The sequence below is a fragment of the Talpa europaea genome (assembly GCF_964194135.1).
Source record: "Talpa europaea genome assembly, chromosome: 7".
In the NCBI taxonomy this organism is placed as follows: Eukaryota; Metazoa; Chordata; class Mammalia; order Eulipotyphla; family Talpidae; genus Talpa; species Talpa europaea.
In genome coordinates, this window is record NC_140074.1 from 68,686,416 (window position 1) to 68,701,569 (window position 15,154).

The 15,154-nt window shown below is 45.5% G+C and overlaps 1 protein-coding gene across 1 annotated transcript in view; it reads right to left on the reverse strand.

The window, feature by feature from the left end:
- Positions 1–3,830: 3,830 nt before the first annotated feature.
- The window catches only part of BRINP1 (BMP/retinoic acid inducible neural specific 1), a gene marked incomplete at both ends in the record, with an annotated part of 120,607 nt that continues 109,283 nt past the window's right edge, over positions 3,831–15,154 (reverse strand). Inside the window, one exon of the mRNA XM_084238183.1 lies at positions 3,831–4,971. Coding sequence (XP_084094309.1) covers positions 3,831–4,971 — 1,141 coding nt within the window. The remainder of the gene's footprint in view (positions 4,972–15,154) is intronic.

Sequence of the window (15,154 nt, forward strand, 5' to 3'; positions counted from 1 at the left end):
ATTAAAATCTCACTTGAAGGCTTCACATTTCTCTTCCTCCCAGTTGGTGGGGGGATCCTGGTTATCTCAGAGGATCAGACCCACGCAGGATGCAGGAGACACTTGGAAATTCACAGAAATCTGCACCCTTTTATAGTAAAGTATGTTTCTTTTACCTTTGAGTAAATATTTTGATGTCTCTCTGTGAAAATTTCTCTGTTTCATGACCTTTCCCATCATTAGCTATTGCTGCATTCTCTCTGTAATGACATGACAGAGTTAGTATTTTCAAGGTGAAGGGAAGAGGCAGTTCCTACACACACACGCACACACACACACACACACACACAGAGAGAGAGAGAGAGAGAGAGAGAGAGAGAGAGTGTTGAAGTGAAGAACTCAAACTCCGTTTGAAGGTCTTAACTGAACTGAGATAAGGATGAGGCAGCACAGTGCAGATCAAGATTGCCTACCAATCTGTAAAGTATTGTGCAAACACAAGGGTTTATCACATTATGAGTGCTTGGAACTATTTGGAAGATAGAGATGAAGGGAATAAGGAAGAGAAGCAAGTTAGAGGTGATCTGAACTTTAACCTTCAGATCATAAAGATTAGGGATTATTATTTCAACTTCTTATATAGTCAAAATCCTTACACTGCCTTTGGCAGGTTCATCATTTTAAAATGAGACCTTTTAGGTTATTTTAACTGTCCAGAAATAATATCCTGCATATTTAGACCTTTTTACTTTTTCATCCTTAGTTCCTTTGCCCTTCTCCTTGCTGTTGCCCACATCCCTATTCAGTTTTCAACACTTAGAACGGATGTGCCCATATAGACTCTACCAGCCTTGTGGACAGATAATAACTTCTTTAGGGACCTCTCTGTGCCCAACCCCACAATAGTGTATTTTTTTAATAGTTCAAATATCTGTCTTTTTCATTGGTTTGTGAGTGGCACAATAGCATGGGCCGTTTCCTTATAAATCTTCATTTTTTTTTTTAATGTGTTCCCGAGGTGTTGATGACCTGTTTGGTGATTTACTGACCTGCAAAATCCTGGGCTTGATGAATAACTGCTATGTGACCTCTGGCATGAAGAATTTCCAACCTACATGAGCACTGAATCTTCTCGAAATCTGAAGGCCAAAAAATCGTTAGTGTGAAGTTCATATTAAGTGTTAAAATAGGAATCAAAATATATACTAATTCATATTGGAACATTAACGTGGAACCTTATCACTGTGCATAAAAAATACCACCTCTCAGGCCTCCCTGGTGGCGCAGCGGTTGAGCGCTGGGTTGCGAAGCTGCCAGCAGCCTCGCGCCGGTTCGATCCCCGGGGTTCGATCCCCGGCCGCGGGCGAGGGTCCCACATAGCACACAGACCTCTCCTGCCGCCCGCTGCTCCCCTCAGCAGTGTACTTTGTCACTCTGCCTGCTCTGCTCTCCCCTCCGGCTCTGGTGCTCTGGTGAATTATCTCACCCTTCCGCACTTCTGACTGTACCCAGTGCTGGTATAAATAAATAAATAAATCTTTAAAAAATTATTAAAAAAAAAAATACCACCTCTCTCTCCACTTAAGTCAGAAAATTCTTTGCCTTCAATGTACTGAAACTCTCTCCTTTCATCTTAAACTCTCTTGTGGATTGCGTTCTTTTTGCCATATCATCTCAGACTCTGGTCATCTGTAAGATATGTTTTTGTATTTTATCTAGGAGCATATAACCATGGGAGACGAACACACATTCCAGAACTGGAGCCAGCAGGTGGACGGTATGCAACAGTCTGGGAGGATGAGGTAGTAATGAGATTCAGCACATGCTGACATGAGCACTGTTGCTCTCCTGCAGTAAAGCAGCATCCAAGGAAGGGGAAGAAGGAACTTATTAGCTTCCTGTCCCTGCAGTGGTCCAGTCAGCAAAGAGCAGTCATCTCCCTAAGGTGCTGAGGAAAAGACTGGCACTGGGCAGACAGTAAGAGCAGAGTTCTAGGTCCTCTTCCAAACATGAAATTGGTGGCCCTGTTTCTCTGTCAATATAGACACGAGGATGTGATGCTCGCACACTCCTCTAGCAAGTACCACCTTAGTAAAAAGATCAACTCAGAGTTCCTGGAGACTAAGTCATGGTACCTGCATAAATCCTCCACAGGAGAGTTTCAAAATGAGTTTTCTTTCTGACTTTTCAATGTAACCCCAAGTCCCATGCACGGCTTCTTCACTTTCATAGAGTCCAAACACATGGCAGTAGTATGTTTGTGTGTGTGTGTGTGTGTTTTCTGAATGAAGAATAATTTTTTAGATAGTTACTTCGGGGCATCTGCCAGGAAGAGCAATTCAATATTTAAACTTACCGTATTTTGTTTTATTTTATTTTGTTTTGTTTTATTGATTTTTATCCAAACTGAAACTTCCATATGCAAAACATTTCTAGGAAGTCTGCTACCACATGTTTTGGGGGAAAGACGAGAAAAAGGGTTCTGAGTGAAAAGGGAGAAAAAAAGCTAAAACTGGAAAATACTTTGTATTTTGGCAGTTTAGTTGGAAGGGAAAACACCAAAGTGGCCATTGTGAGTGCTGCCTGAGTCAGATTTGGTCATGTGAGAGTCTCATTTTTAGAGAGGGTCAGTCTGGAAACTTTCTGGAAAATGTTTTCTACAAGTTTTCTTCCATGATAGTTCACAGGTGATGGTTTGCAGGTTCAGTTCCAAATGATCCCAAAACTTGTTCCTTCTTTTCCTGTTACTATAATATGCGCATTATTTCACCTTTCCCAACTCATGTTTTTTGTTTTATATTAAAGAGCTTATAATTTGTAAACAATCAGGCTCTTGTTTCAGTTTCATGGGGATCTCCCCCTCTCCCCCTGCATAAGGAGATGGGGGAGTCTTCCCCCTTGTCTGGCTTTGGCTCCCTGTCCGGGTCTCGAACTTGGGTCTCCTCTCCCCCTCCATGGGGAGACGCGGGGGCCTCCTCCATGTCCGGCTTTGGGCTTCCTGGTCAGGGCTCAAACTCAGGCCATGGCAGTGCTGACACTGAGGGCTTGGCCCCCTACGCTACCCAGGAGCCCCCACCTTGCTGTGGTTCAGTATACCTACTGAATGCCTATTAAGGAGCTACAGAAGAAACCATAGCTATTGAATACCTATTAAGGACCTGCAGAAGAAACAAAACTGCAATGTGAATAACACTGGCAGGCCCTGAAGTCAGGCTTATTAGGACCACCAGTACCCCATCAGCTACATGTAGTAATTGCACCATCTCACTACCCCAGCCCCTCTACTTTTAGCTTATTCAGAATAAAGAAAGTTCTGTGGTAAGAAGGCAATATGCCCACATCCCCACCCATGTGTGAGAATAAGACAAACGAACCACAAGAAATTAAGCATAAAGAGGGAAGAAATCATAACCGAAGAAATATCTTCTTTATCTATGTCCATTTCCTCCCACAAGGAAAAATGGCAGTGTCGGTTGTACATTACATATATCTCTCTTTCGTTTTAGTGTTTAATCTTAGCACCTGCACAGCAGAGATCTTTACAATTCATTGCATATGCTCTCCCCCCTACTCCCCCCTCCACACAGCACCTGAGGCCTAAGAAGCAACTCCCCCCAAGCTCCTCAAAAGGCTGAGACCCTTCTTCATGACAGAGTATAGAAATAACAAACATGCCCAACGGTTTTTATACAGTTGCTAGAACATTTTTTGTTTCCAACGAATGAAGATTTTTCCTCCTTTGCTTTGAATATTAATTACATTTTACAAATTTATGTTTGTTTTGTGTTGCTTTCTTTTGTTCTGTTATGTTTGTACAACAAAAGGGAAAGTCCGTGGCAAAGAGTCCCAGGCTAACAGAGTTTGGCTGTCATCTGGTCCGACTGTTTGAGGATCTCGGTGTTGTAGAGGTCCAAGGCGTGGTTCACCCGGATGATCTCGCTGTTGGTCAGTTTCAGGCGGTGTTTCAGCATACAGGAGAATAAGTCCAGTTGGGGTTTCCCCGGGGCCACGGGAGGGGCGAGGCGATTGATTCGGTCCCGAATATCCAACAAGAGGAGCATCACCGACGAGGAGGAGTAGAACTGGCCGCCTTGTGTGTAGGACTGGTTGACTTGCTGCACCGCGCTGCGAAGGAGGTCAGCGTTGAACCTCAGGCTGTACCCGAACACCTGCACGTCCGAGATTTTGATGTAGAACTGCCTCTTGGAGGGGTCGGACAGGTCCACGGGGCCCTGGCCGGTCTCATTACGCAGTAGGGTAGGTAGCCGAGTCCGACTACGTAGGTAGATGTGGACCGTCTCGAAAAATGTTTTCCACCGATTGCCCAGCAAGAGAGTCCAGTTGTAGCACTGGCTGTTTTGGAGACGAATCTTCTCCCAACGCGGGTAGCCAAATTCCCCAAAGGGCATGTTCCAGCCCTCTGAGTGACTCCCGCTGAAGGGGTTGACATAGACAAAGAACATGGGGTCCAGGCTGCTGTTGCGCATTTGGCAGATGCGCATGGACATGCCGATCACCATGTGGATGAAGTCCATGCGGTTCTTGTTGCTCTTGAGAGTGAGGGACATGCGCTTGCGCCACCGGGGGTCAAAGAATGTGTCCAGGCGGATCTCGTTGCTGATGAAGGTGGTGTGCACATAGAGGCGCGAGTCCATCTTCTGCAGCAGGTACTTCAGCTCCAGGTCCTGGAAGTCCAGGTCGGTCTCAAAGCTGATGAACTGCTCACTCCGCTCCGAGTCCACATTCTGTGGTTCGCAGCGGCCTCGATACAGCTTGTAGCCCTTGTTGCAGGAGCCGCAGAGTGAGATGTTGGCCAGGCTGCACATGGCACAGCTGTTGTTCCCGCCGATGATGCAGGGGATGGGCCGCTGGCACAACGTGGTGCTACCGTGGCACACGCAGCTCCGCTGGCTTTCCAGGAAGGTGCCCCAAAAACCATTCTCATTGCAGTAGAGAAGGGACTGGACCCTTGCAAGCCACTGCTGAATCGTTCTGCGAGACACAGGGAAAATGGAGAATGTTAAACACCGTGGGTGAGTTATGGTCATGCAACTGATAATGCAATTGTAGCTGCGGGAAGAAAGAAAGGGTTAGGTAGAATAGTTATAGTAGGAAGGGTACGGAATATAAATGACATTGCAGTTGCTGCAAAACAGCTACGCCACCTTATACTAATCAACGTCCTCATCTGCAAAACTATGGGGGTGGAGTAAATGTACTTTGGGGGCTCTTCTAGCTCAAATATTTCACTGTACATTTGTCCCAAACAAGTTTCATTCAGGAAATAAGTGTCTCAACCCAAACAGCCCTGCCAAAGGCATAATATTATAAAAAATCTGCAATGGGGGCGGGGGAGGGAACCACCTTAGCGGTTTTGTCTTTCAAACTTCATCCCATAGTTCCACCCCCTTCAGAAATTCTCTTATAAGGGCATATAAAATCCAATGACTTCAACAAAAACAAATTCTATTTTATATTACTCTAGAGATCATGTAGCACTTCCATAAGGGATGATCCTATATGATCTCAGAGAGGCCTTTCAATGTACGAAAGATACTATTCCCCTCATGTTTCTACAGCTCCCCCCCCAATCCCCTCATTTCAGTGGAATTTCTGTTGCAACACATACCTCTAAGTCCCCCTCCTGCAGCCTTTCACAGTTGTATGAATGATACCCAAGCCTGCCCCTAGATTCCAGCCACTGAGCATTCTGATGAAGACAGATACTCAATCAGATAAGAAGCAACAGAAGAATAGGTAAAAATATGTAAGGCACTCAGCTCAGAGGTCTCTCATCTTTCCTCATTTCTGTACAAGACACCTCTTGGCTATCTTCCCTGCTACCAATAATCTCCTACATGTATCTAGCACTTGTTGTCCTGCACGGGGCATGTGTACTCCCATTTTCTCACTTCAGTCTCATAACACCACTCTGAAAATAGGTTGGGACTTGAGGTCAGCCAGAGGTTACTTAAAATCCTGGCTCCTCCACCTATGAGCTGAGGTTTACTGCACCTTCCTAATCAGCCCGACCACACAGTGCTGTTGTAAGGATTACATGACTTTTTATAGGATGGCTTAGCCCCAAACTTGGTAGGTATTAAGGACTCAATAACAGTTAGTACTTGTATCTCAGCTCCATGTTTTACAGACATGGCTGCAGAAGCCCAGAGGTGAAATGATGGACTAAAGTCATCAGTCAATGAGTAGAGAAGTCCCTGGGCTCATCACTATGCCTTTTTTCCTTCCAGGTCAAGTCAGAGTCAAGACAGGCTTCGATGTCCTGTGGTAACGTTGAAGGCGATGGTGGAGCTGTACTTCGTGGTCCTCATTTCAGGAAGCTGGAAACAGAAGCCCCCTTTGCCTTATGCTGCCTCTGTGGGAAGGGTCAACAGTCCATCTGTCCTATCAGACCCACTGCCTGAGCACAAGGGCCGAGCCATAAGCAGCCCAGGAAAAACTGTGGTCAAAGCTCAGTTCTCTAACCAGGAACAACTCACTTTGAGTCTCTAGAGCCTCAGGACCAATATCTCAAATGACAATAACAAAGCCCATCTTATGTGGCTGGTGAAAGACCTGAGTTAGATAACGGATTTAAAACATGTGGCACAGAGCTTGGCATAGACCGTTATTAAAAAGGTAATGATAGTAAGTACTCTTATCCCAGACAATAAGCTATTCCTTTGAAGGTACTGAGACATACTCAGGGATTTCACTATCTCTCTGGAGTTTGAGGGGAGCCATTTTGTTACACAGGGCATTTGAAAATGGATACTGTTGAAATGACTTCCCAGAATGCTTTGCTTTAAATATGTTGCTTATCAGCTGAGAGAAAATGGAGGATTAATTAGTGCATTCTTTGAAACTGTTTTCAAATCCATGGAACCATCCTGCCCAGTAGCAAAAGAAAGTCCCTCCCAACATAAAACACTGTATCTTAAGCCCTGGTTTCCTTGTCAGCCTCCCCTCTAGGCCCAAGAGCAGAGGGCCCCCCTTTTCTGAGTATGTTGCCCAGAACCTGGCTCTATCTAAATATTTGCTGAATGAATGAATGCTTGCTGACCAAATGAACAGACAGTATTAATATTTTTCTTCTCCTTTTTCTCATGGGGAAAAAAAAAAAAAAACACAACCCACAACTTTTCTTCTCCCTCCCCAGGACTGCAGTATTAGTTTTCGATACAGTCCACCCACACAGCCCCAGCCTCCCCAAGTCTCTGCTTCCTGAGACCAATCCTATTACAGCCTGGAGAACAGCAGCAGGCCCAGCCTCAGGAAACGGTGCTGGAATAACAATGAGCTCTGCGGCTCCCGCCTCCCAAAGCAGAACATCGACTGAATATTGGCTATGAGTCATCTGATATTTCAGCGAGCGGCAGGGGCCCGCCACACGCCTCAGATTGCGTGGTTCCATCTGACGAGAGTGTCATTTCAAAATGCCTCTTTCAAATGGCCCACACTTGCCCCTGTCACTCCCTCTCCAAGTGACAGGACAGTACCCCATTTAGAGCTCCTCTGTCCCCATCTGCAAGGCATTCTATAAGCCCGTAGAGCACCCCCTTTCTCGTGTCTCATCATTGGGACCCTTTGTGGGACCACAGCCCCCACTCCTTGCATCAATGCTTCATTGTGGCTGGACCCTCAGAACGCTCAGTGGGGGGAACACCCAGATGAGCGTTCCTGGTGGTGCTGCCACAGGCAGAGGGGCGAGCGGCCCATTAGGATTCCAGCCCCGTCGGGCAGGAGGGGTTGGGGACAGAGGCCCTCTGAGGAGCGATAGCGAGCTGTGTAGCACCTGCGTCTCCTGACCTCAGAATAATCATGAGGTTGTGGGCTGCATCAAAGAAGGCATTAACGATACAGTGAGAGGGCTTAGGAGAAGGCGGTGTGTGGGGAGCAGGGAGCCAAGGCACAGGGAGAGAGGGTAAAGAAAAAGGAGGGGAAAGGTGGGGCATGGGGAAGGATGATAGAAGAGAAAAGGACTTGGTGTTAGAGGTGATGGGGGAGATGGTGGAGCTCAACCCACATGGCCACATGGGGAGGGAGTGTGATGGGATGCAACCAGAGTGGGTAGAATAGAAATGGACAAATTCAGTTGAGTCTTCACCTATCAGAACTCAGATTTGCGGAATGTGGATGCTGATGGACCAATTCGAGGTCAAGTTGTCCTGCTCTGAAGAAGTAAATGGAAAGTGGGGAGCAATGCTCCAGTGAGTTCCTGTTCCCAAGGTCAATGAATTAACCTTTACTTTTTCTTACTTCATTTTGAGGAGAAGAGTCAAACCAGCAAAACAAGCTCATTCCAGGTTTCAATGTAGTCATTCTGAACACAGGCCACGTGTGATGAGGTGGAATCTGCCATCAGATCAACCTCCTAGACCTTCTCCCTCTCCCGCCCCTGCTCTGCTAGTGATCACAGCTCCACAGGGGCCCTGACATGCTCATTATGGAGCAGCTTCTGTGCTGGCCACGGCATCAGCAACTTACAACTATTGAACCCCTGCCGTATACCAGGAGGCTCTCCCCAACAGCATGTCTAACTACCTGTCTGGGGAAGGGAGACAACCTGTTTCTGAGATCACAGAGCCAGTCCTGAGGCCAGGTCTCTAGCTTCCACGTCATTGACGCAGCTTTGGCTCTGCACCATGATGTAAAGTGATAATGATAAGGCAAGAAAGAAGGAAGCAGGCCACGAGAAGAGAAATACATTGAAATCATGGAAAAATACTGGAAGTCTACGTGTGTGAAGGGCCTATTATCACATTCCTTGCTTCCCTGGACCTGCCAGCATCCCTCTCCTCCATTCACAGATAATTGGAGCTCACCGACGAGTGCACAGGGAGAGACTGGGGACTGGGGTAGGAGGGACTGTGATCTATAAATACCATTTCCCAGGCTGGCCGGTGACAGTCTGCCTCCACCCTGGCAACAGAGGAGGCTCTTAATAGGCTGGTGCCAGAGGGGAGGGTCTCACAAAGGGCTGACACAGCCCCACCACAACGCGGTCCGTGTGAAGCAGTGACGACCAAGTTCCTAAATGCTTTTCTCCATCCCTGGGGATCCCAGACATCTTCCATTTACAGCCAGAGCTGACTTCCAATGTATCTGTCAGCATCTTTCTGTTGGATGGGATTTCAGCTTATTGAGATGGGGGGCTCAGAGGAGGGAAAAAAGGAAGGAGACCGAAAGGGCATTTTTGCTTCTAACGCTGGAGAGTCCTGGAGTCTGACTGGGAGGCGACTTGCACCTTAATGGCAGGAAACCTTCAAGGAGAAAGCATTGGAGTATTTACCCCACCTCCCTCATGTTTAGACCTGAACACTGAAACTGAGTGGCTACGGGGAGGAGCAATGCTGCCTGTGTGCTTTCTGCGTCATGGCAGGTTATCTCGATCCTCATGTCGCCTCCATGTGGCAGGACTTCCGTGTGACCTTCATTCTGCAGACAAGGATGTTGAAAACCAGAGAGGGACAGTGATTTTCCCAGGGTCACGCAGCATGGATATAGCCAATCAGACCCAGTGATTTCCCAATCTGAGTCCAGTGGTTCCTCATTGCCCCCGCTGATGTTCCCTGTGCTCTGAAACCCAGACCAGAGGCAGTGCCAGGTTCTGGGACACAGAGACACCTCCGCTGCACCCCTGCTGCCTCTGTCTCTGCCTCAGCCAGGGTTTTCTGCCGTCCTGACAGTTCTCTGGGGGACACAGCTGGAGTTGCTCATCATTTGGAGGACAGAGGCTACGCCACCCAGGGCTTCCCATCAGTGTTTTCAAAGGCACACATCTCCCTTTCAGGACCACCCGGGTGGGGAGCCCAGGCTGGGATTCCTAATTCAAGCAAACTCCCTGCTGATTTTAATTGGAGGTTTTGCCTAAGACAGGAATGTGGGACTGGGCCAGTGGCATTTTAGGGAAGATCATACAAATTGAGTGCCAGCGAGGTGGGGGGACGGATCTAGTCTAAAATAGAAAACTATAATCCATAACTCCCAATTGCCTACCAGGAGTGATTTTTTTTCTCATTTCCTCTCTACTTTTAAATAAAGATATTGAAGGTCTGATTATTCTTTTATTTATACCCTGTGCTGCTTCCTTGGCATTTCTTTGACATTGTAATGAGTGTCTGAGTAATTCCATGAACTCCACAAAATGGAGACTTATAGACTAGACTGGGATGACAAACAGTTGTTTTGAGGTTTCTGATGATATGCTGGTGTGTGTGTGTGTGTGTGTGTGTGTGTGTTAAAGGGTGGCACTGATAAAAGATGAATACATCAGTGGTGTCAGAATGGTTGGGTCTCAGCTGAAAGAAGTCTCAGTTTATGGATGTGCTAGTATGTATTATAACTGGCCATCAGACCCACTCTGTGTTCATCTTTCTTGCCCTGAAGAATATTTAGTTTTAATCATTCTCCTCTTTGAGTTTCTATCAATGCTTTAAGAACCAGTTTTCCCATCTCTCAGTTATTCACTCGATGGCAGAGACTCACTGGATAGTAAAAAGTAATAAAAGGAAGGAAAAGATCCAAAGACTTTTGTAGTCCCTTGTCATAATGAGCATGCTTTCTAGTATGGAGTTGTGGGGTGAAGGTCATTAGGTCTCATTTGCAAGGGCAGAGGTATGGGGGGAGTAAGTGTGAGGAGAGCAGCAAGGTAAAAATCCAATGGAGTCTTTAAATTTAGATTGTCAGGAGCTTAACTGGGGAGGAATATGAAACAATTTTTGCAATTACAGTTCCGTGTCTGGGAGGAGGTGACAGGCAACCCAGCTCCATATTCACGTTCAGCATTTTGCTTTGGGCGGGAATACGCTAGAAACTAATGAAGGAATGATCTAGAAGCCTCTTTACACCCACAGAGAGGTTAAATGTAGCCTGTGACTCCTAGAGGGAGGGCTACAAAAGTGTTTGTTTTCTTCCTGGACAATCATCAGGTAAACGAAGAGGAAGCCCAAACCACAAGACTAGCTAGTGAGAGGAGGCTAATCGGGTCTAACGGGCTTAACCCTGAAGTGCAATAATGTCCTCTAGACGAATGACTTGGGCAGTGAGGTGGGGTGAGGGCAGGCTTGGGAGATAGCTGAGTATATGCTTGATCCACTCTACCATTATTGGCCTTGGATATTTGACCTTGTTACTTGACTTTAAGCTACTTCTCCTCTTTGGTTCTCAGTTTCCTTGTCTGCCAAATAGGAAAGGTTATCCTCATTTTAATATTTTTCTAAAGCACTGGAATCAGTTATGCAGAGCTTCTGGGAGTTTCCCAATGAAAGGAAATTACGATTGACCATTAACTATTATTGTTAGTGAGGGCAAAGAATGACTGTGCTTTATAAATGTTCCAGGTAAAAATGTTCCTCTCGGTTACTAGAACAGCCCAGCTGATTATAGCTTAATATCCTAGTCTCACTGCTCACTCACCAGCTACAATTCTAATGCTTGCTGACACCACGGTATGGAGGGAGTTAGGTGTGGGCCTCAGAGTTAGAACAGATTGGGTATTGAATCCTAACTCTGCTACATGTTATTTAACCTTGAGCTAATTGTTTTCCCTTACTCAGCTTTAGCTTTTTCAACTACAGAATAGAATAATAGTATGTTAAGTGTAGATGTGTCTTGAAGATTAGATGAGATGATGAATTTAAAGCTTTGGACATATAATGGGTGCATACTGTCTCTTGGGAACACAACCACTGTGCTGTGCCTTAGCTCACGTGGAAAATGGTCCCTTTGAGATACATAATTATAGATTGAAAAATGCAGGGAAGGAATTCAATAAATGTTGCTGTGCCTATTGAATATTGATATTAAAACAACAAAACCTCTTATGACACTTAATCTCTACCCCCAAATTACTAACAGATGAATTACAGATCTGAATGTGAGAAGTTAAATAATAACCATAGCCACAAAACAGTTTTCAGAAGAAAACAGAGGAATATCATTATGATATTAGAGTAAGCAGATATTTCTTCAAACAACTCACCATCAAAGACAAAAATTAATAGTGATACATTGCGATTGAAACCAGCAGCAAAAGATACCATGCAGAGAGTAAAGAGACAGCCCTGAGTGAGGGAACATGTTTGCAAGACCTTTAGCCAACCAAAGAGCATACCTGTAACATAGAACTAATTCCTCCACTAGCTGGATACTGTGCCACTAAAAGGCATTTTATTCTGCCTATGATTTGCCACTCCCTCCTGTATCTCTTTAAACCAAGTTGCAATTATCACAACTTTTATTTTTTAAAGGTTTTCTGAAATCTATTCAATAAGTGTGATTTGTCCCAGAAAAAAATAACCTAGACGTCTGTAAGAAAAAGTCAGATACTCATGGGCCTCCCTGGTGGTGCAGCGGGTTGGGCATGGAGTTGTGAAGATGTCCACAGCCTTTGCAGTGTGGGTTCGATTCCTGGCCGGCCGGGGAGATACCCACATGGTGAGGCAGACCCGCTGTTCCTCTCAGCAGTATATTTCGTCACTCTGCCTATTCTGCTCCCCGCTCTGTCTCTGGTGAATCCTTTCACCCTCCCGCATCTCTGGCCTATACCCCAGCTATTGTATATATAAAAAATATTTTTAATTAAAATAAAAGTCAGATAACAAATAGAGAAAAGGGACCAATGATATGAACAGACACTTCACAGAAGAGGATGTTTACAAGGCCAATAAGCACAAAAAACTCCATCACATTAGTCATCAGACAATGCAAATTTAAACCACAATAAGATACTGCTGCAGCAGGATGGCTAAAACAAATAAAAAAAAAAAAGAAAAAGAAAAAAATGGGAGCCCTCGGTATAGACATGCATGGGAAACAATTTAAACTTTCTGCTCTTGGCAGGAGATAAAATTTGTTCATCAGACTTGTGAAACTGGAAGTAGCTACTGAAGTGTCTATGAGGGTGAACACAGGGACACTCTGCGCCCCAGCAATTCTACTCCAAGTATATACACAGCAAAAACGCATGGAGAAGCCTGCCCGCAGATGGGTGTACACCTATTCATTCGAATCCTAACTGGACACTATCCGGGGCCCATCAGCCACAAAAGAGACTGGGAGGAGCACAAAACAATACCCTGGCGGATGAGGGAGCCCGGGATCCGCAAAACTCTTATCAAGGACTTGCAGAAAAGAATGAAAAGGAGGAGACTCAGACACAAGAGTCCAGTCGGCAGAACAAGAGGTAAAACCAAGCTGCAGGGGGGGTAGCAACAAGAAGTGTCTATGGGGAAGGGCAGGGGGCTGGCAGTGCAGAAAATATACCATTTTTAACAGTCTGGGTGTTCACAACCTCTATAAATTCATTTTGTGAAAATGCACCTTGCTGCAGTTTCACATTCTGTGTCTTCAGTACTTCCATAAAACATTTGCCTTTTTCAAACATTTATCCTTTCCAATGATGAGAATAATACTATTCAGGCAGCACCCAACCTTTCTCTATCACTTTGAAACTTCCTAAAGCTCATCTGTTTTGTTCCCTAATTTTGATCTTCACAACTTTTCTGTTATTGGATGGCTTGAGAGAGGGCATCAGGAATTTCATTTTAACAACATAAAAGACGAGCCTCGGGACCAGACGTGACTCCAGAAGGTTGCCCGGGAGAGCCACGTCACTCTGGCGAGGCCTCCCCAACGTGGGAGCCTGCTGGCCAACGTGAGGGTGGAGGTGGGGAGCAGAACTGGAAGTGGCTCTAAAGGAGGATAAGAAAGAGCTATCCACAGAAATTGTAAGAACTTGGTTCTATTTCTGACTCAATCCTTTGAGCCTCTAGATTCAATTCTGAACAGGAAGCCACTTCCGAGCCCCAGGGAAGAAAAAAAAAAAAAAAAAAAACCTAAAAACAACAACAACAAAAAAGGGTCTAGAGATGCTTATTTTCTTGCCTTACGTCAGCCAACCGAGTGAGTCAATTGCCCTAGTTGCTACAAATGCAGAATGACAAGCAGGTATGGGGATGGACACAGCCTGGCCATGAGGGTTTCAATAAACCCTGAAGGTCACTCAGGATGAAGCTCAGCTGCCAGCAGGCAGCATCCTGAACCACATCCAGACTGTTTACCCTTGGGTTCCACGGAGCTCTTTTCACTCCCATAAACAGGAAAGAAACACAAAGATATTCTTAGTAAGAGCCTTGTGGCCCTCTAGTTTGGGGACCCTGGTGGGTTTCCATGACAGTAAGCTTCCCTGAGCTAGCCTGGGCTCATCTGTGGATCTGTACTTCTGATTTTATAGCATAGTTTAATACACACTCACAATAGGTGTTTGTCACCAAATCGCCACTCCCCTCACACACATATGCGCACAACAATCAGTAGGTCCAGGAAAATTAAAGTAACCATTTACTCCAGGAGGAGTCTGTGGACTCAGAGTGGCAGATTTTCAGAATCCTGGAGCTGAAAGATGCTTACATGGGTTTGACTCAAGGGAAGCAGCCCAGAGAGGTAATATGACAGGCACAGGAGTAGTACCTGGAAGCCCAGAAACAGAATAGTCCTCTTGCACATTACCAAAAATATATACGGGGTATCTCTGGTGTTCCTAGGGGTTAAGTCTCAGCGCTACACCACAGCAGCCTGAGTTCAATTCCTGTTCCAGGGAGCTGACCCACATGGTGCAGCAGACCTCTTCTGTCTCGCCCACTGTTCCCCTCAGCAGTGTATTTCAGTAAGTATGCCTGTTCTGCTCCCCACTCTGTCACTGGTGAATCTTCTACCCCTCAAATCTCTGGCTTACACCCCAGTTCTTGTATGCATAAATAAAAATAAGTCTTAAAAAAAATGTATACTGCTCATCTTTCCCCCAAAAGGACCATATCATGTTATCTGACCTTGGAAATAAAAGGAAATACTCAGACTTTTTGAGGGTTACTGGACATCAGCTCTAATTCCAGGATACAGGAAATGTCCCTGTGGTCCACTAATCAGAACATAGATTCTGGAGCACAAGGAGCCACTGTCTGGAGCTCATATAGGGGCGTCCAGTGGTTATTTCCTGTGTTTATTTCCCTGGTTCCAGAACCCACCCTTGGGAATACTCTGTGATTTGATCACTCATCAATGGCAGAATTTCTGTCCTTCCCATTTCAGGTATCCATACTACACATACATCCACAACAAGTAATAACATATTAGTCACTTATGGAACATTCTCTCCCTTTAACCAGCTTCCAAG